This window comes from Alligator mississippiensis, chromosome 2 (genome assembly GCF_030867095.1).
Source record: "Alligator mississippiensis isolate rAllMis1 chromosome 2, rAllMis1, whole genome shotgun sequence".
Lineage (NCBI taxonomy): Eukaryota > Metazoa > Chordata > Crocodylia > Alligatoridae > Alligator > Alligator mississippiensis.
In genome coordinates this window covers 230,065,689-230,088,837 of record NC_081825.1, presented here as the reverse complement: position 1 = coordinate 230,088,837, position 23,149 = coordinate 230,065,689, and the positions used below count along the sequence as shown (strand labels likewise).

At 42.3% G+C, this 23,149-nt stretch overlaps 1 protein-coding gene and 1 long non-coding RNA gene across 16 annotated transcripts in view; one reads left to right on the top strand and one right to left on the bottom strand.

Annotated features, from left to right (window-relative positions):
• GPHN (gephyrin) overlaps positions 1 to 23,149 on the bottom strand; it is a 631,726-nt gene that overhangs the window by 381,164 nt on the left and 227,413 nt on the right. For all 15 annotated transcript variants that reach the window (XM_059722870.1, XM_059722873.1, XM_059722869.1 and 12 more), the window contains one exon: positions 14,516 to 14,594. In XM_059722870.1, the coding sequence (XP_059578853.1) occupies positions 14,516 to 14,594 (79 nt within the window). The remainder of the gene's footprint in view (positions 1 to 14,515; positions 14,595 to 23,149) is intronic.
• LOC109280500 (uncharacterized) overlaps positions 1 to 23,149 on the top strand; it is a 125,913-nt gene that overhangs the window by 68,393 nt on the left and 34,371 nt on the right. The window contains exon 3 of the long non-coding RNA XR_009460138.1: positions 8,571 to 8,739. This is a non-coding gene — a long non-coding RNA (uncharacterized LOC109280500). The remainder of the gene's footprint in view (positions 1 to 8,570; positions 8,740 to 23,149) is intronic.

The window sequence follows — 23,149 nt, the reverse complement described above, 5'->3', positions numbered from 1 at the left end:
AAGACTTACAATTCTGGGAGGCTGAAGCCCTGGCAGGTCATAATATGAAGTATAATCTGATTTGCTTGGACTACCTTGAACTACTGAACTGATTGACTTTCTGGCTGTCTGGCCTGTATCATTAAGGGTTTGGGGAAACTGTATACATTTTAACCCCTGAAAATATTGGCACATTTCTCTGAACATGCAAGGTATGGTTCCTGTCTCACTTAATGTACTGAGTGAGGCTAAGCGACAGAGACCAGTGGTATGAAAAAAATGGAAAGCAGGCATTTTAAAATTTCTGTTTAGATTATACTACCTATTCATCTACCAAAAGTATTTCATGTCAGTACAATGAAACAAATAATTAAAAATGATCATGATTCTATCTTTATAAAAATTAATGCAATACAATGTACACAGTATTGACAAAAGAAAAATAAAATTTACTTTTGGATGAAGTCGTAACACACTGAATCGTTACCTCAAATTCAACACAAACTTCCAGGGGTTCAAAATGTTTTGAAAGGAACCAAGCTTTGAAACCTGCACTGTATTTCTATCATATGGATATTGTGTATTTACTCACATATCATGTTTCCCCCCAATATTAGCTCTCCAAATTAGGGTACTTGTCAGAAATCAGCAGGGAAGCTGACTTCTCCACTGGAATGGAAGCATGTAATGGTTCTGCTTCTTCCCAGCTAGCATTCAGCAGGAGCAGTCTACTTTTAACCCTTTCATAGTCACTGCCATATTGGCAGGCAAAAGCTACTACCAATGTGAAAGCGACTCTGACAGTGTTAAAACTAACTTTTGCCTGAAGCAGTCAGTGAACTAGCTGAGGGTGAGTGAGGTGTGCCATGCATTTAGCTTTTGGCAAAGAGTGAAACATTATTGTTTTGGTAAGGCAGAATAAAAAAAAAAAAAGGAGTTTTATTTGGGAGTGGGTGGTATGCTCAGTATTCAAAATATGAGCTATAAAAATTCATGGTAGTTTAAAAACTTGGTGAGGTTCAGTGCATCTTTGCTACTTTACTAAGTGTTTTATTTACTAAATATGGATACTATTGGCTTTCTTTGGTTTTTTTATATAATTCCTTTTGGCAGATTCATTTTGTGCAGACACAATGGTAAATGTATCAAAGGTTTTTAAAATAGATTTTCACTGTAGCAAACTATTTTTTGCTGAAATGCTGTTTTCTAACTTCCTATAGCAAGTGACATTCTGTTGTCTTCATGCTTATTACAGCTACAGAACACTAGAGTCGAGTATGTTGTTTTGTTTTGGGGGCGGGTGGGGTGTTTTCTTTGGGGGGTGGGGGAGGTGTTGCCTCCAGTAATGGAAAAGCAGTGTTTTCATAGCAGTTGTGATCAATTGGGTCACTGTCTCTCCAAATAGATACCAAGAGGTCCTGCACTTGAAGTTCAGACATACAAAGGCAAAACATAATTTGACTTTTTTAGCCTCTTGAAAGCTTGGGTTTTCCCTTATAGACTATCATTCACTTAGATGCTTCAAGACAAATTGAGCTGTTTGAAAGAAGATTTTTAGTGAAAATGATGGAACTCATGAAAAACCTGTGAGGTGAAAAGGTTGAAGCAATTTCAATTTATCTGACAAGGCATCAGTAAAAATGAACTTCAAAGCAAACTTCATTTGCAATTTTGTACTCTTGTTATAACTAAAAGTGCTATAAAGTCAGATGGATATTGAAGCTGAAAGCTAAAAATGATTGGAGCTGTGTAGGAAGTGGGGAATATGAATTCTTCAAGAATATTTTACTTGTGAAAATCCTTCAGCCTTATTTCTGCCTTTCTAATATTCTAGATATTTCACACTTTGTACTTTATCCTTTGTAACACAAAAAGGGAGAGAATACATAATGATTTTCAACAGTTTAAGAAGTTTGAGACTAATTTTGAAAGTCTTCCAATTCAAACTTCCAAAATCAGAAATCAAGGGTTTGTCTACATAGGGAAACTGAATGGCAATTACAGTGGTATAATTAAAGCACTGTACCATACCAACATTACTTCTCTTGTAGATCTTCTACTCCAGAATAGAAGTGATTTTATTCCATATAATTACAGCCTTTTGGAATCAGATAGGAAGTCAGAAGGTCCAAGTTCTACTCTTGACATTACCTCTGATTCAGGCAAGTCATCTAAATGCGAAGCACTGCTCAGACTGCAACTCATGTAGACACAGCTAACCTAGTGTTTAACTAGTTGGCCCAGGCATTGATAATAATATAGCCAGAGCAGCACTCAACTCAGAGAGGGCTAGATGACCTTTTGGAAGAGAAATACAAATGCCCAGGTGGTTAGTCTGCACTGAGTGCTGATCTGCTGGAATTATGTTGCTATTCATACCTGCTTTAGTAGTTTAAAGCTGGCTTTGGTAAATTTACAGTGTCTGCAGCTCACCTTTAATAGTCGTTTCCACACATGTAGAATAAGGTTAATAACAGTGTTATGTTCATAAGTGCAAATGGTGGCCATTGGTGGAGTCTTGGACCTCAGATGAATATAGACTTCACGAAGTTCAGGGGGTATGTCAAGCCATTTATTCCAGACTTAACAGGAAAAAAACCACCGCCCCCCACAAGCCCAAACCAATTCAACCTCCTTAGAATAAGCTGGACACAAGCAGGGATTACAGCCCAAAGCAACAGGCCACAGCAGTAACATAACTAGGGCAGGGTAACAGAGGCAATCACCCCAGGGGCTGACAGGGGTGGGAGACAAAACAACCAGCTTTTGCTTCAGCTGTGCAACTGGAATTATAGTGGCACAGGCAACCAGAAGTTGCAACTACCTCTGTGTGCAGCAACCACTCCAGGTACCCTGCCACACACTGACTCTGTTGGGCCAGGAGACTAGGCAGAACTAAACCAGATGGATTAACAGGCCTGGAGACAGCAGGCTATGTGTTTGGAGACAGCAAGACAGGAGGAAGTGTGAGCATGGTCCTTAAAAGGAAACAAAGAAATAGAGAGCTTCTTAGGCAGAGAGCTTGCTAGCCTAGCACATGAGGGGATTCTTGAGAAAATAAACTGACTGCTGCTATTGTTTCTCCTGTGGATTTTTACCTTTTCTATTAATAAAAAAATATATGTACTAAGAATACATTTGACTTGCTTCATATAGCTTTTATCCCAACAAACAACACTGCCAGGTTGCATATTCTATCTAACCACCTGAGCATAGAAGGCAACATAACTTACCTTTCCCATGTATGGGTTATGAGGCTAAATTCTTGCTTGGTTCCTTAAGTGCTCTGATGCCATTGACTTTAAAGTTCTATATAAACTATTAGTATTTAAAATATGAACTGGCTTACACTTTCTTTAAGCGTCACTATTTTGGTAAAACAACAAGCCAAAAATATTCATATGCAGTAACACTCTGTTCACAAAACTACTGAAGTACAATATTAATTGCCAGACTTTTTGTCTTTGGTCTCTGCTGGCTCTTTCTGCTCTCTTGATTCAGATTCATCTAAGATAGGGATGTTCAACCTGTGGCCCACAGGGCAACTGTGGCCCATGAAGCTATGGCATCTGGTCTGAAGGGCTCCCCATGGGTTGGAAAATTTGGCAGTGGGGACCATTAATACTGCCACCCTCCCCTGCTATCAAATTCCCAAGCCTCATGTGTCAGGTCAGAGCTAGGCCACATCCCCTCCCCGCACACAGCCAAAACACTTTCCCAAGTGCAGCTGAATAGGGCCCAGGCCATACCCCTTTCTCTCTGTGTGGATGGGCTGGGGCTGGCCCATGCTCCCTTCCTCAATGGGGCCTGATTGGGGCTGGGCCACTCTCCCTTCCCCCTGTGGGGCCAGGCTGCCTGCCACCCCCCTCAACATGGCTGGATAGGGCCCTGCTGCACGTGTCCCACAGAGCCTTGGAGGCTTTCAGCAGGGCTTCCAGCATCCCAGCTGCCTGCTGGGAGCAGCCCAGGCTCACAGCTGGCAGCAGCTCCCCAGAGCTGGGGCTGGCTGCAGCCGGGAGACTGCAAACAGCTGCTGCCTCCCTGCCCTGGTCCTGGCCCCAACGCACACCAAGGAAAATGGCCTTGTGTGCCATGCTCGGCATGTGTGCTGGGGGTTGACAACCCCTGCTCTATAGTCAACGCCACGCCAATACTCTTAACTATTTACAGTTTATTGAATTGTAATATACATTTTATTTCTTATTCAAAATATATATAGGTAAATATTCTAATAGATAACAAAAGAAAACTTTCCAAAAAATATTCTTAGCAATATCTTTTAACAACACCAAAGGTATACAAATAAATATTTACAATATGATAAGCCAAAAATCTATTATACCAAACTAACCCAATTTCATAACATTTTGTACAACATATTCATAATTATGATAACAATTATACCAAATATGAGGTACAGTTTTACACAATATAAGGTGCATTTACCCCTGGATCCCAGCTAGCAAGGGGTGCTTCCCCTTCTATGGGTCTAGCTGGGAGGGAAACTTCCACCCGGGGCTTCCCTCTGGAGGGGCGGGGGCAGTGCCTTATTTCAGGAATGCCTCCCCTGCGGGACTTGACTCTGCCAGCAACTTATAGTTTTCTTTGAGGAGCCGCAGACTGGGCCTCAGAGCCCTTTGCTCAATCAGAGGCCCCACCAGTGTTGTCTGCGTCACTTTGAGACGTCCCCTCCTGGCCCTGTGACACGCTTTGGGCACTGAGAGTTCTTCCAGCTCTTGGGGGGGGGAGGGGCCAAAGGAACCTAGCTGCTGCTGGCTGGGTTTACCTAGCCTTATGCCTAGGTCTCCCCTTTCCCAGGCCCTGCTCTAGGCTCCGGGGCTCTTTTGTTCTTTGGCTGGGCCACACTGCGGAGCTCTGGTTATCCATCTTGTTGGGGCTAACCTTTTTCTGCACAGTAAGGGTGGCCAAAATTTGGAATAGGCTTCCAAGGGAGGTGGTACTCTTCCCTACTTTGGGGGTCTTTAAGAGAAGGCTGGACATTCACTTGGCTGGGGTCTTCTGACCCCAGCGCTCTTTCTTGCCTAGACAGGGGGTCGGACTCGATGATCTGTTGAGGTCCCTTCCGACCCCAGCATCTATGAATCTATAAAATATATGAAACAACTGGAGGATGCACTGACTCTGTGCGGGAGGTGCAAAGTCTCCTGGGAGGCTGAGGGACTGTGAGCTAACTTGAATCTGGAGGGGATCTGGGACAGAAGTTCAATAAACTGATTTAACCTAAATCAGTTAAGTGTGATATTACATCCATCCAGGTTTATCTTAAACTGGTTTTGTCCATTTTCAAGAGGTTTACGTGCACTCAGCTTCTGTTGGGCTATAGATTTGAACTGGTTTCTGATTACTTATACCGGTTTATGTGTAATTTCTGTGCTTAGCCTTATTCATCTCTTGGGGCACACTCTAAAACTCCAATTTTTTAAAAACAGATCATTGCCTTAACTCAAGAAAAAAAATCTATCTGTTTCCTACTCCACTATACATATATAATTCTAATGGGAAAATGTTATGCTTACCCAACAGTAATGATGGGCAGAATTCACTACTGGAACAGCAAATTATGTTTTTAAAAAAGCATCAGATATTCAAATCTGTTATCTTCTGGTTCCACAGCTAGATTTTCTCTTTCCAAAAAGGACCCAGAAAAGGACTCCAAAAAGCTTGAAGCCACATAAAACTTTTGAGCACATGGACAAAAACTTGTTCAACACTAGCTCCTTAATTTTCTGCACGTAGCAAGTATATTTTCACGTGCTTCCCCACTATGTCTCCTGCAGCATATGAATACAACACACATGCAGATACAGCTCCAGGCAGAGAACAGACAGAACAACTGCTCCTATTAACACTGTCAGCTTTAGCTATTCCTGCTACCATACTCAGCTTTATGATTCATAAATAATTCAACTATCATTCTCATATTTATAGTACCTTTTATTACACCATACCACCATATTCCCTGTATACCTGTATCAAATATAATAGGTATGAATATAGAGCGACATAGACATGACAATTTATTTGCTGTGGTGTTAATTATGTGCACTTAACGAGCTTCTCCAGCCACGGTCTGTCAGACCTGTTTCTATACACAGATAGAAATAAAGAATTCTACTATTACATTGCCTCCCAAACCAAGAGCTTCATGAAATGATCTCACATGTTCATGGAAAAGGAGGAAGGACTTAAAATACCATGATGTTGGGGCAATGCTTCAGAAATGTAGGTAGAGAAATAAAAGCAGAAAGTTTGTGGCAACCCCGCCTCCCCCCCCAAACCAAAAAAGTAAGAAAAGATGGGAGTGTCTACATATTCATTAATGTGCTTTTGCTACTGTGCATTAAATTTAGTACATCTAATGTGAGGTACTAAATAGGCTGTCCTAATGCATAGTAGCAAAAGCATACTTTTTTAGTGACACTTAGTGCACAGTAGCCTATTTTTACTGTGCATTAGCGTATTAGCACAGTTTTTGATGTGATGCCTTAATGTGCAGTAAAATAGGCTACTGCATATTAAAGTGCACGTGTAGATGCACCCAGGAGGAGTGTGTGATGGCTAATTTTGTAATTAGGTGTACTGTCTCTTGCATTTTATAAAATTTTAGACTTTGGCTTTAAGGAAAAGAAAGATAAAACTACCTGGGAATTTGCTTGCTAGGTGTCTAGAATTCAAAAACAAAATTTTCAGTGGTGAAATAATATTCTGTCAAAAAAAAATTTAATCTGCTATTACTGCAAGTAATAATAGCAAATGTTAACATAAATGGCAGTGATTACAGATTGTATTTCATAATTTACTTTGTATGTTTGATAGCACTTGGCAGAGTCTCCATTTTACTGTATACAGGCATTTACACACAGATCACACAAACAACTTTAAACATGTATATAAAGTTACACAAGAGTTTATTTGCAGGATCAGGATCCTATTACATCTGCTTTGTCTGTCATTTGTGTTCATTTTTCAAATAGTAGGATGAGTTGCTTAAAAAATAGAAAATGCAACTATAAAAACACACCATTGCCCAGGCATTCAAAGACAGGCACATAACATTAAATTACTTTTAATTCAATTTGTGAAACTGAATATATTTCAAGTTGACCAACATTCACAGATCTCAGATTTTCCCTTTAGAACAGGCAGAAGGTAGGACAGGCTGGTACCTTAGGCTGCTTATAAACATGACCCCCACTCCCCCCAACAGTACTTTACTCTCAGCTCGGTGTGCCCCTGTGCCAAGCACAGCATATACCCAGAAGAGACATTGCATTAGTTTGACCTGGCTCGCCCAACATCTGTATAGATCATGCGCTTCAGTGGGGCTTTTTGGATCTGTTATCTAATAGTTGATTGAATCAGCTTTAGATAAAAGTGCCAAAAACCCCCACTGAAGCTCCCAATCTATACAGATGCTGGGGAGTCAGGTGAAACTAATGTGATGTCTCTTCCAGTAAAGCGCTGCTTGGTTTTTTTTCCTCATTGGTCAGCAACTACTGAGATTAACTAGTTCAGAGTAGCATGAGCTTTAATAGGCAACAACCTACTTTGTCAGTGCTATGAAAGGACTGTAAATGATTAAGTAAGAGCATGTAGGCTAGGGACAGATGGTACACATAACCTGGTTAAAGTGATCAGAAACTGGTTTAAACCTGTAACAGAGCAGAAGTTCAGCATCCCAGATGCTTTACAGCCCTAGGCTGGGTGGTGCTGGGCTTGGCTGTGCTCTCTGCTTCAGAGAACAGGGCTGACTCTGCCCTTCTGCTCCCTAGTCAGGGCTTCAGCAGAGACTGACGGCACAGCAGGGTCTGCCTGGCTTCCCCCAGCCCTCCCCCCTCGCTGCTCAAGCAGGGATCCCCCTCTCACTCCCTCCCATCTCCCACAGCATGGACCCTAGACACGTGCTATGCTAGCTAATGCTGAGAGGTGTCTGTGTGTGTGTGCCTGTCTGCCTGTCCCAATTTCACTGGGGCAGGCAGACAGAAGTGTTCACTTAAGGCTTTTTGGAGCTAATCAACAGGTCAGCTTGTAATGCCCCTCCATTCCTTGCCTGGAAAAAGCTTTTTAAGAAGAGCTTGAACTAATGAGAGAGGCTTTTGTTTTGTTGATGGGCTAATAGACACTGTGTTATAAGCTCCCTGATGGCTCCCTTGCCTGTCAGGTTTACAGACAGTATGAAGAAGCAGAGAGAGGGAGATTGAAAAGCTCAGTATCATCAACAGATGAATGCACTGCAACCTTTTGCCTCAGAGTGTTGCTGGGGACTGGCAACACTACCATCCCTTGAGCAGCGACCCTGGGAAAGCCTGGGATTGTACAGACAAGACAGGGGTTTATACTCCTCCCTAAACAGAGCATCCTGCTGGAGCCTGGCCATGTCCCCCCTCAGCTCAGCACTGTAGAAGGGAAGGGAGGGCTGCTCTAGCACTCCCCAGCTTCTACCCTGAGCCACTGCAAGCATGTACCTGAATTTCCTCTGTCCAGAGAGAATGTCTGTACACTTGCAAAACGGTTCAACCTAGGCAGTGTGAAAGACCAGAGGATACTCACCTGGTGTGTCTCCCCAACAGGGCCAGCCAAAATAAAGTCTCCATCCTACAGCGGGAGCTGCCAGCGTGCACCAGATCCACTTTAACACCTTGCCAGGTGAAGCAGATTGATGGGTTGCAGCAGCTGGGGCAATATCCAGGGGCCGAGCAGAGAACCGGAGGGAGAGAGAGAATGGAAGGCGGTGGGCAGGTAAGAAGATGGCCATGTCCTGCTTGAGACTGAAGCCCCGGGAATGGGGCAAGATGCCAAAAGGGTCTTGGGGCTTGGAGGAGTCCTCATCCAAGGGAGGGAGAGAGAGGAAGAGAGAAAACAGGCACTCTCTCCCTCAACTTGTTTTTTTTAATTTGAACATTGATTAACTGCTGCCGACAGCCAATCAATTTGGATGCGGTGGCAATCAGAGTGGAAGAGCGAAAGGAGCGGGTGTTTTCTCCCCCAGCTTGGTTCCTTTTTTGTTTGGCGCTAATTTGACCGCTGTGGGCAGCCAATTGACCCAAACGCGGCAGCAATCAGACAGGAAGAGGGAGAGAGAGCGGCGGATACTCTCTCCCGTGGCTTGTCTTACATTGATTAACCACCTCCAGCAGGCAATTAAGCCAAACGTTGTGGCAATCCGAGAGAGAGGGAGGATAAAGAAGAGGAGAAGGAAGAAAAGGGAAACTCGATCTGTCTCTAACGCTGAGGCTCAAATGTCTGAGAAAAGACAGACTAAGTAAAAGAAATTGTCTTGATCCCGACAACCAAGGAAGGGACCAATGGATCCAATAAGTTTGCTTTTCGGCTTTTCATTTCTTCTGGGGGTTTTTCGCTGGGCAAAAATCCGGGCATGAACCAGCAGCTGGCAGTGATCGGGGCAGTGATGTCAACACCCCTTCCTCTCCCCTTTCTTTACATCTTCAAAAACCATCAAAAGTCGTGGCAGGAGGGAATAAAAGGGGGGGGGGAAGGGAGAGAGAGAGGGAGAGGGAGAGCCACCCTGAGCAGGCTGGCAGAGGGTTACAACGAGTGGGAGAAGACAGGTGAATGTCCATCAGGTGCAAGGGCACACTTTAGATGGTGGCAGCCCGACAGGCAGGTTACACTAACTTGCAAAGACTGAATCAATTCATGCTCAGGCTTTTTGAATGTCTGTTCCTAGACATAAAGACAGGTTTGTTTCTGGGCCATCCATTAATTCTCTTCAGTTCAGTAATACACTGCAATTATTTTTTTCTCTTACCAGCACAGACTTTTCAACAGAACTTTGGAAATGAGATATCATTGTAGATGTTATGTACATGTTATGTAGATGTTATGTACGTGTTTACTATGAATGTTCAAATGTGTGCGTGTTCTATTCAACATGCTGAGATCAGCAGACACTTTGACTTGACTTGCCTCCTATTAGAGATTTAATTTATTTTTAAACTCTTCCTTTCTATTCTCTCTCCATCTGTTCAGAAGAAATAAAAATAAGGAAAGAAACAGAAGTACCAAAATCTTCTGTGTGATGAAGTCCATAGATATTGTGTGAGAATCTCTCACATGGCAAAAAAATAATTTTCCAGTATGTGTCTGTCATTGGTGCCTCGTACCGATCTAGTAAGTCTAGAATGTTAATTTAAAATGGGAGATTCTGGGAAATTTGACATGAAAAAAATTTCTAGTACAGTAAAGAAAAAAAAGTACCAGTACCAAAGATAACTTTTCCTTGCATCTTGAAGCTGAGTGACTTGAAGCTGCCTGTCCCTCCCTGCAACCTTGCCCTCTCCCCCTTCCACATTGATCCTCTATCTGCCCCCTAGGCTCCCTTATTTCCCTGAGAACATCTTCTGCCCCCTGCTGCCCCTCCTCCAACCTAGGACACAGAGCATGGCCCCATAGCATTAATGTGGAGCTGGCACTGCTGCTATAGGGCCAGGCTGGAGCTGTGTCCTGTGCCCCAGGTTGGAGTGGGGATGAAGTCTGCCAGTGCCAGAGCAAGGGAAAGCAGCAGTGGATATGGGGAGAGATGCTGTAGTTGGGGTGGGGCAGAAGCTGCCTGGGTGGGAGATAGGGGGAAGGAGAGGAGGGGAAGGGGACCAAGACTATAGAGGGACAGACAGGGACCTGAGGTTGTGGGACAAAAGGCAGACTACCCCTCTGCCTCCATACTGCCTGTGCCCTACCATCTGCACTGCTACAGCCTGTCCTGCACTGCCCCCCATCACCTGCCCCTGCACTGCCTCCCCACCAGATGCCCTATTTGCATGCCCCCACTGCCTCTCCCACCACCTGCCCTTTTACTGCTTTCCCCACCACCTGCCCTTTACCACTTCTTTCCCCACTGCAGTGGGCGAGGGGTAGAAGGGGGTAGAATTTAAGATAATCCTCCAAAAAATTGATTCTATCCATGGAAAATTAGAACACATTTATAAATTTTCCATGGATACAATCTAATTATCAGGGGGTCATCTGAATTTCAGGGTCATCTTGGATTTGGGTAAATATGATAATTTGCTAGTATCAAAAAAACCATACCAGTGGAGACTAAGAATGTATTGCTACTGAAATGTTTAGAGACAATAATGTAATCTTAGATATTTTCTTTTTTGAGGGCATGAAGTTTCTTATTCTGCTCTGTTTTGGTATTTCAAAAGACACCTGTCTGGGATTTGAGGAAACTTTATAGGCAGATTTCTGAGGCAATTTTTAATCTTCTCTTTTTCTCTTGCCCCAGAGACAGGGATTTCACACAGTAGAGTAGTATGTAAAATTGTCTTTTTCAGAGGACTTCTTGGGAATTGCAACTTCATCAAAGGATCAGAGAGTCTATCAAAAGATATATTTTTCTACCATACAGCTTCCTACCCTATAACTCTCGATTTTTCCATTTGATATGATTGACTTCAGTGTATTATTAATGAAAATGTTATTGATTTACATTTTCAGGGCAATTGACCTGGAACTTGTACATTACAAGACAGCACAAATATTTAAGAGCGACTGATGGACAAATCTGGCCAAGTGAACCTATACTCTGATAATGTTGTGGGACAAGGAAAGAATATTATTTATCAGACCACTGCTTGAATTAATAGCGTCGCTAATGATCCTTTACTGGTACTTCAGTATATTTGATACAATATCACTCAGGTGCTAAAGATAGAACCCCCAAACCCTAAGTGTACAGGGTCCTTTTTCAGGGTAGAATCACAATTTTACAGAATAGAATAACCTTCTATTTGGTAACAAAATTAGAAATTAGACCTGGGACAGGAGCTAAAATGACAAATGACTGTATCGTTGAAAAAATAGTTAAAGCAACTGAACCACACGCAGGAGATGGAAAGTATTTGACACAAACATTTTATATCACATGATGCTGGTTTGGTGTAAAAGAAAACCTTATTTCAAGTCAGGTGGCAAGAGTATTATAACCCATCTCTACCACCTTTTATCCAGAACCTATATCATATGAGGATAATGTCAATTCAAATATTAACACTATATACAAGTGATCAATAATAATATAAATTAATAAACTTAAATTCTCTTGAGTTTTCTGTTTTACTTGTGACAGATATAAGAGGTGTACTGGAATCTGTTGGCAGGTCAGCAATTTCTAAGTTAAGCACTGGGAAAATTTTACCTAATTGTCTTTTATTCTAATGTCATACATGACAGAGACAAAGAAACTTAATGGAAAGAAATAAAGCAGTCACAGTGCTGCTATTCAACATGACACCATATAAAAATAATTTCAGTCACCTGCTCTTCAGAATTTAATTAAATACTATTCTCCTAACAAAAATGTTAGGTTCAACTCCTTTATTAACATTGTAGAACTGACTTTTGTCTCTTCTATGTCCTTTTGCACTGCTCTGGTAGCAGAAGGCAGACAAAAATTTGGCTTCAATAGCTAGCTTGCATTTCCCCTTACAAAAGGACAGATGTTTTTGGCATCATGTGCAAAAACACTCCTTAAGTGTTCATACTGGCCATACCCTCACACAATTACACATTTATGAGAACTGCTCATACAGTTACTCAGTATGCATTTTCACCTCTTAAGAGTATCCATTAGAAAAGCCAAAGAAACAGTATAACATATTCATATTCTTAAGAGGGAAAAATACATTTCCCCCCTTGTAATATAGTTTGCCATACAAGAGATGTCCTGAATATTATCTCTGAGGAAGTAATGGATATTTTAAGACTAACATCAATACAATCCTTCAGATCCTCTCACATTTTAATCAATCACAGTAGCCACTTATTGCTTCTTATGCTACAGAAACAGAGTTGCATTTTATTTCCATAGATTAAACAAACTAATGGATTACAATTTTTTCATATAGGTTATGGGCAAGGGAGGAATTTCATTACTTTGGAGGTAATAAAAAGCAAATCTGATACTCCACAATAAGCAAAAGTCACCATCCCTGGTAAGGAATCCCTACCACAGGCCTCCAGTTATATTTAACTCTTCAAAGATTCTTGCTAGGTATAGTTCTGGAAATCAAACTTGCCTGTTGTAACAGCAGGTAAAATTCTCCAGAATCAATAAAGCACAAAGCAATCAGACTGATAAAGAGATTCCTGAAGTGGTCCTAAACTGGACACCCAAACCAAAAGCTAAACTAAAATATCTAATCCAATGGTTCCCAATATGTGGTATGTGTACTACCAGTGGTACGCAGACAACTTGTCAGTGGTACGTGTTAACAGATTTATTATAATTACTTTATGTTGTATCATTATAAATTGGTGGTGCGCAATCTGTCAGAGTTTGGGAACCGTTGATCTAATCATTTTTGCAGATTATGACTCCTGATTCTAACCATTCTAACCTCAGGTAATGAACATACTCGTCATCTTTTCCTCTTTATACTTTTTTGTGAAACTGATTATCAAACATCAAATATATTATAAGCCTGTTCTTTCAATCTGCAAATTCAAGACTTGTATTTGATTTCTTTACTCTAGTAAAAATGGAACTGTTAGCCTGCATCGACTATTAATCTTCCATGCTTGAACAGACATTAGAGATCAGATATGCCCTCCTCTTTGCTAATACTTGACCAGGATTGAACTCTGATGCCCTGCTGTTATAAACAAGGCCAAATATGATCAACATCCAGTGTACAAGGGACAATCCATAAGAGAGGGGATTACATTTTCTAATAGCAGGTGTTGAACGTGATTGACAGCCTACATCAGTGGGGAAAACATTTTTAACATTAGTTAAAGAGGAACCTAGGAAAAGTCATGTTTGACCCTATCTTAAACATGGCTCCATTTCCTAGTTCTGGACTTGTAAGGACAACTTATGTTTACATGATGAACTAGAAATAAATGGAAAGATGACTGCACTAGGTAAGTACAATTATAAGGCATACTCATAAACCTTTATGCTTCTTCAGTCTCTTGCTCAGACTTCCAATGATTGTGTCTGTTTCATGACATGAGGGGCAGTAGCTGACATTTTTCCTAGTCAGAAGAGAAGTTACCAACATTTTATTTAGCATGAAAGAAGAAATACTGAAGAAAAGAGGAGTTTTAAAAATATATGAAGAGGGACTCCTAAGAAAACTGAGAATAAACTTGTAATCAGGATATTCATATCTAGTTTGATAATATAATCAGCCTACAAACCAAGAGGGAAGAGAAAGATGGGCACAATCTTTTTTAAATCAGTAATATTCTCAGACTATTTTCCCTCTGATCCCATTCTTATGCTGACACAGTATTGTCTATTATCTGTGCTCCTTGGGAATTAAATCATGAATGAAGCCATTCCTTTTCCCCTACCTCCACTGTGAAAGACAATGTATGGTTCTGGTCACATCTGCTGGTATTACAGACCCAGCACATGGCACACAAGCTGCCACTAAACAAAATTTCCTGCATCATAACTAAAATCTGTACCTAATTAAAATTCCAGAAACAAGTGATCATGAGGAGGCTTTCTATGCTTAGCTGTAAAAAAACCCCAGATACTCACAAAGAAGGATCTTGAACCAGATCTTTAAGGTTTATCCCACTACGATCCTCAGCAAGGTTCCTGAAGCAACTGTCACTCACTAAAAAGAGAGAAAAGCAATAGTTTAAAGTTGGGGAACTGTGTACAATTTCTGCCATACCATTAAAAACATTTAGTTTGGAGATAAGTGTATATCCCCAGGAAATCTAGAGCTTTTCAGTGAGGCTCTACCTAACTTACAGATGTGTTCACAAAGCAGAAGAGATTAAACAATTTGCCACAGGTCATATGGTGAGAATCAGGAAGAATTTCAATTAGGAGCCTTAACACACCTGCTCCTTTGCTCTGATTACACAACCACACAATTTTATCCAACCCAACACTAGAGGCTTCAATATGCACAAAGTCACGTAATTATAATAATTAATCATACATAATTTAGACCTCTTTATATGATTTGAAATATTGACAATAGCTGTATGTTTATGTTTCATTTTAAATTGATATAGTTTACACGCCAGTATAAATTGTTTATTTGTACATATGTAAAACATAAAATTTAGATAGCAAAATCAGGAACATAACTTATAAATAATCTCTGAATTCTGTTGAAAACAGTTCCAGGGCAAGAACCCACTCAAGATTTACTGCAACAATTACATAGGATTAAGTTTAAAAGAAGAAGTGTTTTATTTTATTTTCTAAGCACACTGTTGTTTAAATCTGGTGTTCAAATCTTATTTCTTTGATTTGTTGTACATCCATACTTCCCTTTGGAATAACACTATGCTTGAGTAAGAAAAAAGCAGGCAATTGCTTTAATGGAAAAAAAAAAGTCAATAAAATTAAGGAACTTAAAATATTCTAGACTGTGTCAAGACTTCTGAAGAATATGAAAGACTGTGATGTGTCTTAAGAGGATTTTGGCTGTAACCATTTGTCAGACTGAAAAGTTACTGAAAGTCACTGTCAACTGCAACCAACCACATTTAGCAGCAATGAAATAACCTGCCAGCTTGAGGGACCCTCCATGAAGAATTGCATAGTCATTCACTTCCTAAAACATGACAGACTCTCCAGCATTTTTGGGAAAGAAGATGCAATGTAACCAAGAGCAACTGCAAGAGCCGGCAGACCTGTTCTCCCTCTCCAACATCTCTACTGATGAGCAGCATACCTCTCAAATTCACACCTGCTGGTATGTGACACCAAGGTCCCATCTACATGCTATATCTGTTATTCAATTACCTCGTTAATTGTGACATTAATTTAGACTGCCTACACATACAAATTAACTATGGCACCTTAAAAAGTCCTACGAGCTATAAAGTTATTGCCTGAAAATGTGTAATAACTTGACACCTGATTTCTATCCAGCTTTAATCAGCACATATAGCTTGTGCCCCCTGTGGCTAGGGCTAGGTACAGACATTATACATAATCGAGACTACATGCTTAGAAATTGAGCCAAACCCATAATCATACAGAAGTTTGGAGCACATAGACCAGAGTAAAAATAGTGGAACCCAGTCTAACATTATCCTGGATCGATGCACATTCAAATTTATGTGAATTAGGTTAGTCTGGTGCATCTAATTTCTGTACCAGATCCCCTATCAAATTAAGTTAGGTTGCTTTCTGCCAGCATCCCAGGCAGGCTCCTTTATGGCCCTGCTAGCCCCCTCTTGCAGGGAGGTGCACTGGAACTCAGCCTGCGTTCAGCTGCTCTGGCCAAGCACCTAGTGGGCCATCTCCTGCCTCAGGCCAGATGTCAGACCCAGGCAGGACAAAGGTGGGAGAGGGGGAAGCAGGGCTTGTGAGTTGCTGGGGGGGAGGCGGTGCCAGAGGTGCATGTTGCATTTTTGGCACAGGTTGGCAAGGCACAGAGTGTCCCTTCCCTGCCACTTGACTGCTAACTGCTGTTGGCTGGGCTGGCTTGACTCAGGCAAGTCTGTTTCCAGCATGTTCTTATCAGCAGCACCTGGGAATAGAGTGAATCAGTGGAACAAAGGACAAAACCCCAGCTGGGGCCAGATGAGTGCTTTCCTGACCAGCCATGGGCTCCAGGCATCTGCTTGCCCCCTCCCACCCTGCTCCTGGAGACACCATGACACATCTCATGGGTTCCTAGCTCCCTGCAGTGCATGGTGGCAGTGTGGAGAGTCCTGAGCCAATGCCCTGATTTGGGGAGTGTGTAATGAGTATGTGCGAGTGTGCATGGCAAGAGCCTTTCCTGGGGTCTTTTGCTGGCCCCTGGCACTGCAGTCTGGCTCTAGGTCCTGGACTCACCTGGCTGGGCAGAGTTGAAGATCCATCTTTATCTCTGCCAAACCCCCCAACAATCCCTCCTGGCTTCAACCAGAGCTCTGTGCTGGCTCCAGGGCTGGGGGTGAGGATGAATCCTCTGAGCCCTTCTCAGATCTGCTCCAGTGCATGGGTCCTGGGGCTCAGACAGAACCGGGACGGGGGGGGGGGGGCAACACACTCTGTGCCCTGCCAGCCTGTGCCAGGAATGTGAGGTGTGCCACTGGGGCTGCCTCCCCTCAGCAGCTTGGGAGCCCCATTCCTGCCCCCCGCCACTTCTGTCCTACCTGAAGTAGGGAACTTTTTTGCTTATAAGGCAATTTTTAAAAAGTGTTGTATGTATGAAATACCCAGGCAGTTCTTTGAGGGTGTTGTATGTATGAAATACCCAGGCAGGGTATTATTTACAATTACTACTCCTGTGTTCCACACAGACAGTATGAATAATTAATATTTTGTGTTTTTATGGTGTTTGACCGTCTGAAAATGTCAGAGTTCTACCAAACAGGCAGCTGTGGTATTCTTTTTTTAAAACCTCATCATAAAACTTAAAAGAAAAACTTAAAATTGCATTCTGGAAGGGTAAGGCAAAAAATCCAAACCCCATATGCCTAAGACTTTTAATTAGAGTGACCCATACCCCCACCCTGGACTGGTTGCTTCCAGCTGATGGATGCCTGTGGCTGATGGATGACATGGCAGCAGGGGGAAGTGTGTGCACCCGGCAGCCAATCAGGGGTGGCTCGGCCACTCAGCCGTGCTCAACTGCATTCGGCAGTGTCCAGAAGCTCGGGGAGACTGCTGGGAGGCATGCAGGAGTGCCCCCAACTGCCTGCCTTGGTCAGTGCAGACAGCCTGCGTGGCCCCCTCACCAAAGGGTGAACAAGTGTTCTCTTTACTCCTGATCTAACCTAGGGTGCTTAACGTAAACCACATAACTTACATCAATTCTGCCTCAGGCTTTTTGAATGTCTGTACCTAGCCTGGGGGATAGCAACTTCTGTGATCTCCCAGCCACAAGGGCATCCTGAAAGCCAGTAAAACATTATGTGACAATATTTACTAATATACAACCCAATATTGCTGGTCTTTAATACACTGATCCCATTTTGTACTGCAGCATTGTAATACTTAACAAATATCACCCAATTCCCTCAACCTCCTTTCTCTTTTGAAAAAATAAAATTGCTCGAGAGCAGCAGCTTGGTACACCAGTCTAGCCTCTTTGCTACCTAGTTTTCAAGGTCTCAATGGTAAGACTGAACTTTCCTGCTACAAAGTGGATAATTTAAAGTCATAAATGACTTTTTATTGGAACAGCAAAAATAACCAATACTTGGCTATAGAAAATTCTAAAAGTTAAATTGCAATAAGCATTTAAAATTAATCTTCCAATTCAAGACTGATTTGTTACAAGCAGTTTTCACTCTTGTTAAAATGCAAATCCTAGTGCAATGTTAACTATGGCAGTAAAATAACAGTCTTTTAAGTAAACAGACATAAACACACAAAAAGCCCACTCCATGAAACTAGTAGTGCTGGCTTCCCAGCTAATCAGCTAAAACAAAGATTTACAAATCTCACTGACATATTGGCAAACTTTGGAAGTTTGTTCTGTTGTTGCTGTTGTTGTTATCATCATCATTGCTCTTAATAATAATGATGAAATGATAATAGTGATAAGAAACATTATTATATTATTATTATTAATCGCCCCCAACATTTCTGATTCATACCTATGACCAAAATGTAGAAATGCTAAAATACCACAAGTGAATCTGTTTGTACAACGTGACCATTCCAGCCAGAAGCAGAAAATGGTGACACTTCAGAAATATTCTCACTCTTGATTGATTTCAAATCCAGTTGTGAATAACCAGGACTCTGGTGTTATTGCTCAATTCAAATGAAAGCAGCCTTAGAGCAAACAGCCAACCCAATAATGTGGAAGAGAAAAGGTAGGTTATTACTACCTTTGCACCCTGTCTTCCACTTTTGTAGAGACTTTGAACAGGGCATTTATGAAAATGTGTTCCTCAGGCAGAATTTTGCCACCCTGGTTTGAAATGTAAAGTTTTGTTGCAAAAGACTAAGATTTTCTCACAAATGTGGTAAACATTTTAACTTCAAGCCTTCTGGAGCGCATATTTTACGGAGCGTTACTGGATTATTAAATTGCATTTCACAAATCACACATACATTCATTAGCATAGCTTCTGATCTGCACATATCAGAAAAGGAGAACAATTGCTGATACTCTTGAAGAAGGCAAAAAACAAAGAAAAGTTAATTAAAATATATTAGCTTCACTGAGTATTGCATGCACAATCGAAAGCTAAAAAGATATTATGGAATGCAAAAATAAATGCATGAAAATAAGAATGCAAAAAGTGAAACAACTGCATATGATGGACAAAATAAATCACTACTGTTTTTACTGATAAATATGGCTGAAGATGGACTAAATGACACATTACTTTCATTTGAACAGCATCAGCAAAATGCTTGTTATTTTATTAAATGACTCAAATTTAAACTTATAACTAAGTAAACAGGATTGAAGAGGTTTCCACTAATATACATTTCTGTTAAATTATGCCCCCCCATAATTTCCAGGGTGCACATTCTTTCTCTGCTAAAACACGTAGCAACTCGCATTAGAGAGATCCAGACTTTCACCATTAATTACGTAGGCATTTGCAAAATTGATGAGTTCACAATTACCATACCTAATCATTTTGACTAGCAAGCTCATTCCCCACACATAAAACATGCTTTGAAGACAGAACGTTGTCAACTGGGTGTATGTACCCCCAGAGGTACTTAGAAAGGCCATAGGGGGTATGCGAGGGTAGGTGGACGGGTGGGGATGAAGTATGCCCTGAAGTGTGGCAGTGGCATCTCCCCTGGCACCTTCCCATACTTTGCTTGTTACCCAGGGGAGGGGGAGAGGTGCCGGGCGCCAGTGGCCCCAGCCCCACATGGCACACTGCAATACCTCCCCACCCCCCACCTCAGCTCACTCTCTGTGCCCGCTCCCAGGAGCAGTGCTGTGGGGGGAAGGGCAGCGGTGCCCCTCTGCAGGCTGCACGCACACCACCTAGCTGGCCAGGGCTGAGGGTGGCGCGCATGCAGCAACCACCGTGCCACAGCCATACTGCTTTCCTGTGGCTGGTTACATATGTGGCTCTGCAGGCTGCTGATGTGCCTCGCACCTTGCGCACTGCCTGTCAGCAGCCTGCTGAGCCACACGTGCGACTGGCCATGGGAAAGCAGAGTGGGGGTGGCAGTGTGGGGCATTGGCAGCTGCTGCGTATAAGCCCCGCCCCCCCCGGCTGGTTGGCATGTATGTGGCCCGCAGAAGGGCACTGCTGCCCTCACCCGCCCAGCCCTGCTGCCCCAGAATTCTCAATCTGCCTCCGCTAGTCCAATCCCTCTCCCCCGCCCCACCCCTTCCCCCCACACACACTTACCTGTTGGGGTATGTGTCTGTCTGCGTGTGTGTGCGCACATGTCTGTGTCTGCATCTGCATGTCTGTGCCTGCATCTGTGTGCGTGTGTGTGCGTGTGTCCTGCCCGCATGGCTGCAGGAGGTACATGGGATCGCGTGGCTCTTGGGACAGTGAGGTGCAGAGTCCAGCCTGAAGACCAACTGCCTCTGCCCCACACACAGATCTGTGGGGCATGTGCCTCCTGGACCTCCACTGGGGTGCATGCGGTGGCAGGAACTGCCCCCCCCCACCTCTCAGACAAACTGCTCTTGCAGCTCTGTCCCAGCTTTGCAGCACCTGCCCCTGCCCCAGCGCCACTTCCTCCCTCACCATGGGGGCCTCAATCTGCACCCCCCCATCCCTTAAAACCAAGAAAAAATATAAAGGGGTACATGAGCTGAACTTGGAGGCAGAAGGGGTACACTTGTTAAAAGAGGTTGAAAACCCCTGTTTTAAGAGATGAAATTAATGTGGCACATGGGCTAAATTTGAGGCAGAGCTGCAGAAAATAACCACCAGCTGGTGTGCACAGTAGAAGTTTCTTGACTTTATTCTGACTCCCAAAAAATGCCAGAATGAAATGAGTCCAGTTTTTTATCACTGCTATTTATTGCCTTTATCCATCTACTCATTACTGAGTCCAAACATAACGTAAACATCACAAAAGCTTCAGCTCTGTCAGTACTCACCATGCCTCCAACTATTGATCTTTGGGGCTGTTCTGTGTCTAACCCCAGTCATCTGTTTTTAGCTTAAAGTATAAACCTCCCTGGTTTCCTTCCAAGAAGACAGGATGCAGTCTGTGTTCTGTAATTTTGTACCATCCCCTATGCAAGGCTGTAGTTTCAAAATCATAATCTATCCCTTTAATAGAAACTGACCATTCCCAGATCAGAGTAAAAATTATTATGAAGCATTTAAAAACAAAACAACAAAGCAACCCTCTCCCCTTTTAACTGTTTTTGTTACAGTCATTCATAACCCATGAGACTGAATTAGGATTATGCTCTGGAAATAAAAAAAGGTATCCTGTAATTTTGAAAAAAAAAAAAATTCAGTTCTTCCTTCTATTTCTAGAACAATGTAAAAATGTATATGCTAATTCCTATCCCAATTCCTCTCTCCTGGTTTCCAGACATCTCTATTGGTTTTTGACTAGCTTCAATTAACAATGGCTAAAAAATAATTTAGACTATGAAAAATGCTATGGCCTTTCCATTGTCTTATAGCAAGAACAAATCCCAACAAAAATAAGAACATAAGAACTGTCATTAACTGGGTCAGACCATAGGTTCACCTTGGCCAGTATTCTGTCACACGGGGGCAGAGAGTGGATGCTGAAAGGGAGCGTGAGGAGGGAATGACCAGAGTTTTTTCCACTGTTCCTCTCCCTTCTCCCACTTGTAGCTTGCTTCCAGCATGGGCCAACACTGAATCGATTCAACCTTTGCAGGTTAGTCTAAACTGCACAGAATGAACCAATAATTCATTTTTGATTGCAGAAATGCAGCCACATGCCTGTAGTGGGTCAGGCTAGAAGCCAAGGGGCACAAGAGCATGCCTCCCTGCTTGGCTGGAACAGACATCTTGGGCCAAGACTAGCCCACCACCCTGTGGGGAGGATGGAGGGAGGGTTGCTTGGGAGTTGCAAAGCATCCTGGGATGCTGAGGTACTGAAAGTTAACTTGAATCTGGAGGGGATCTGGAACAGAAGTTCAATAAATCAATTTACCCTAAATCAGTTAAGTCTGATATTATATCCATCCAGGTTTATCTTGAACTGGTTTTGGCCATTTTGAAAGTGGTTTATGTGCACTGAGCTTCTGTTGTGTTACAGATTGAAACAGTTTCCAATCACTTATATCGATTTATGTGTAATTTCTATCCCTAGCCAGAAGTCTAGGAAATTCTGATTCAGAGGCTGTACCATTAACTCTCCTGCTCAATAGCTACCAATGCCCCTTACCTCCAAGAATTTGTCCAAACTGTTTTTGAATCTGGCTAAACAGTCAGTTTCCACAACATCTTTTGGCAATGAGTTCTACAGTTTAATTGCATGCTGCATGAAAAAGAACTTCCTTCTGTTAGTTTTAAACTTACTACCTACTGGTTTAATTTTGTGCCCCCCCTAATTCTTGTATTGTGCGAGATAGTATATAATAAATTCCTCTTTACTTTCACTTTACCACTTAGTGGGCACATCTATATATGTAATCAATGTGTACAAATAAACTCTGGAAAATTGCTCTGGAGTTTTTTGCTCTCAGGCACACTGCTTGAATGTGCGCCTGGAAGCAAAAATCTCTGGAGCATATTTCTCTGGAGTTTGTATGCAGTACACTGGGCCCAGTTAGAGCAGCCCCAATGGGCTCCTACCAGGCTCAATGTGCTGTGGAGGGGCTGACTGAGGCATGAAGCTGCTTTAGCATGGGGCTAGCTGCCAGGCAGCCCCTGCAGTGAAGCATCCTCATATGCCCACAGAAAAGCTCTAGAGCAGGCTAATACTTGTACTTACAAGTACTAGTCTACACCCAGAGTAGATTAGTTTCGTGTGCACATGTAGGGGCCAAGACGTTTACTGGGAGCTAATTAGGCAGCTCCACAGTAGACATCTCATATAGATATGCCTAGTATTTTGTAAACCCTTATAACCATGTCCCCCCTCAAGCATAATTTTTAAATTGAATAAGCCTAGTCTCTTTAGTTCCTACTCATAAATCAATTTTCTAAAACTAGCTACTAATACTTGCAGTACCTTATTACCGCCTGATATATGGATAGATTACATACTTTGCATTCTTCTTGTAAAATACCTCTTTATTTTTGCTTTACAATGGCAAAAATCATTAATTTACTATTA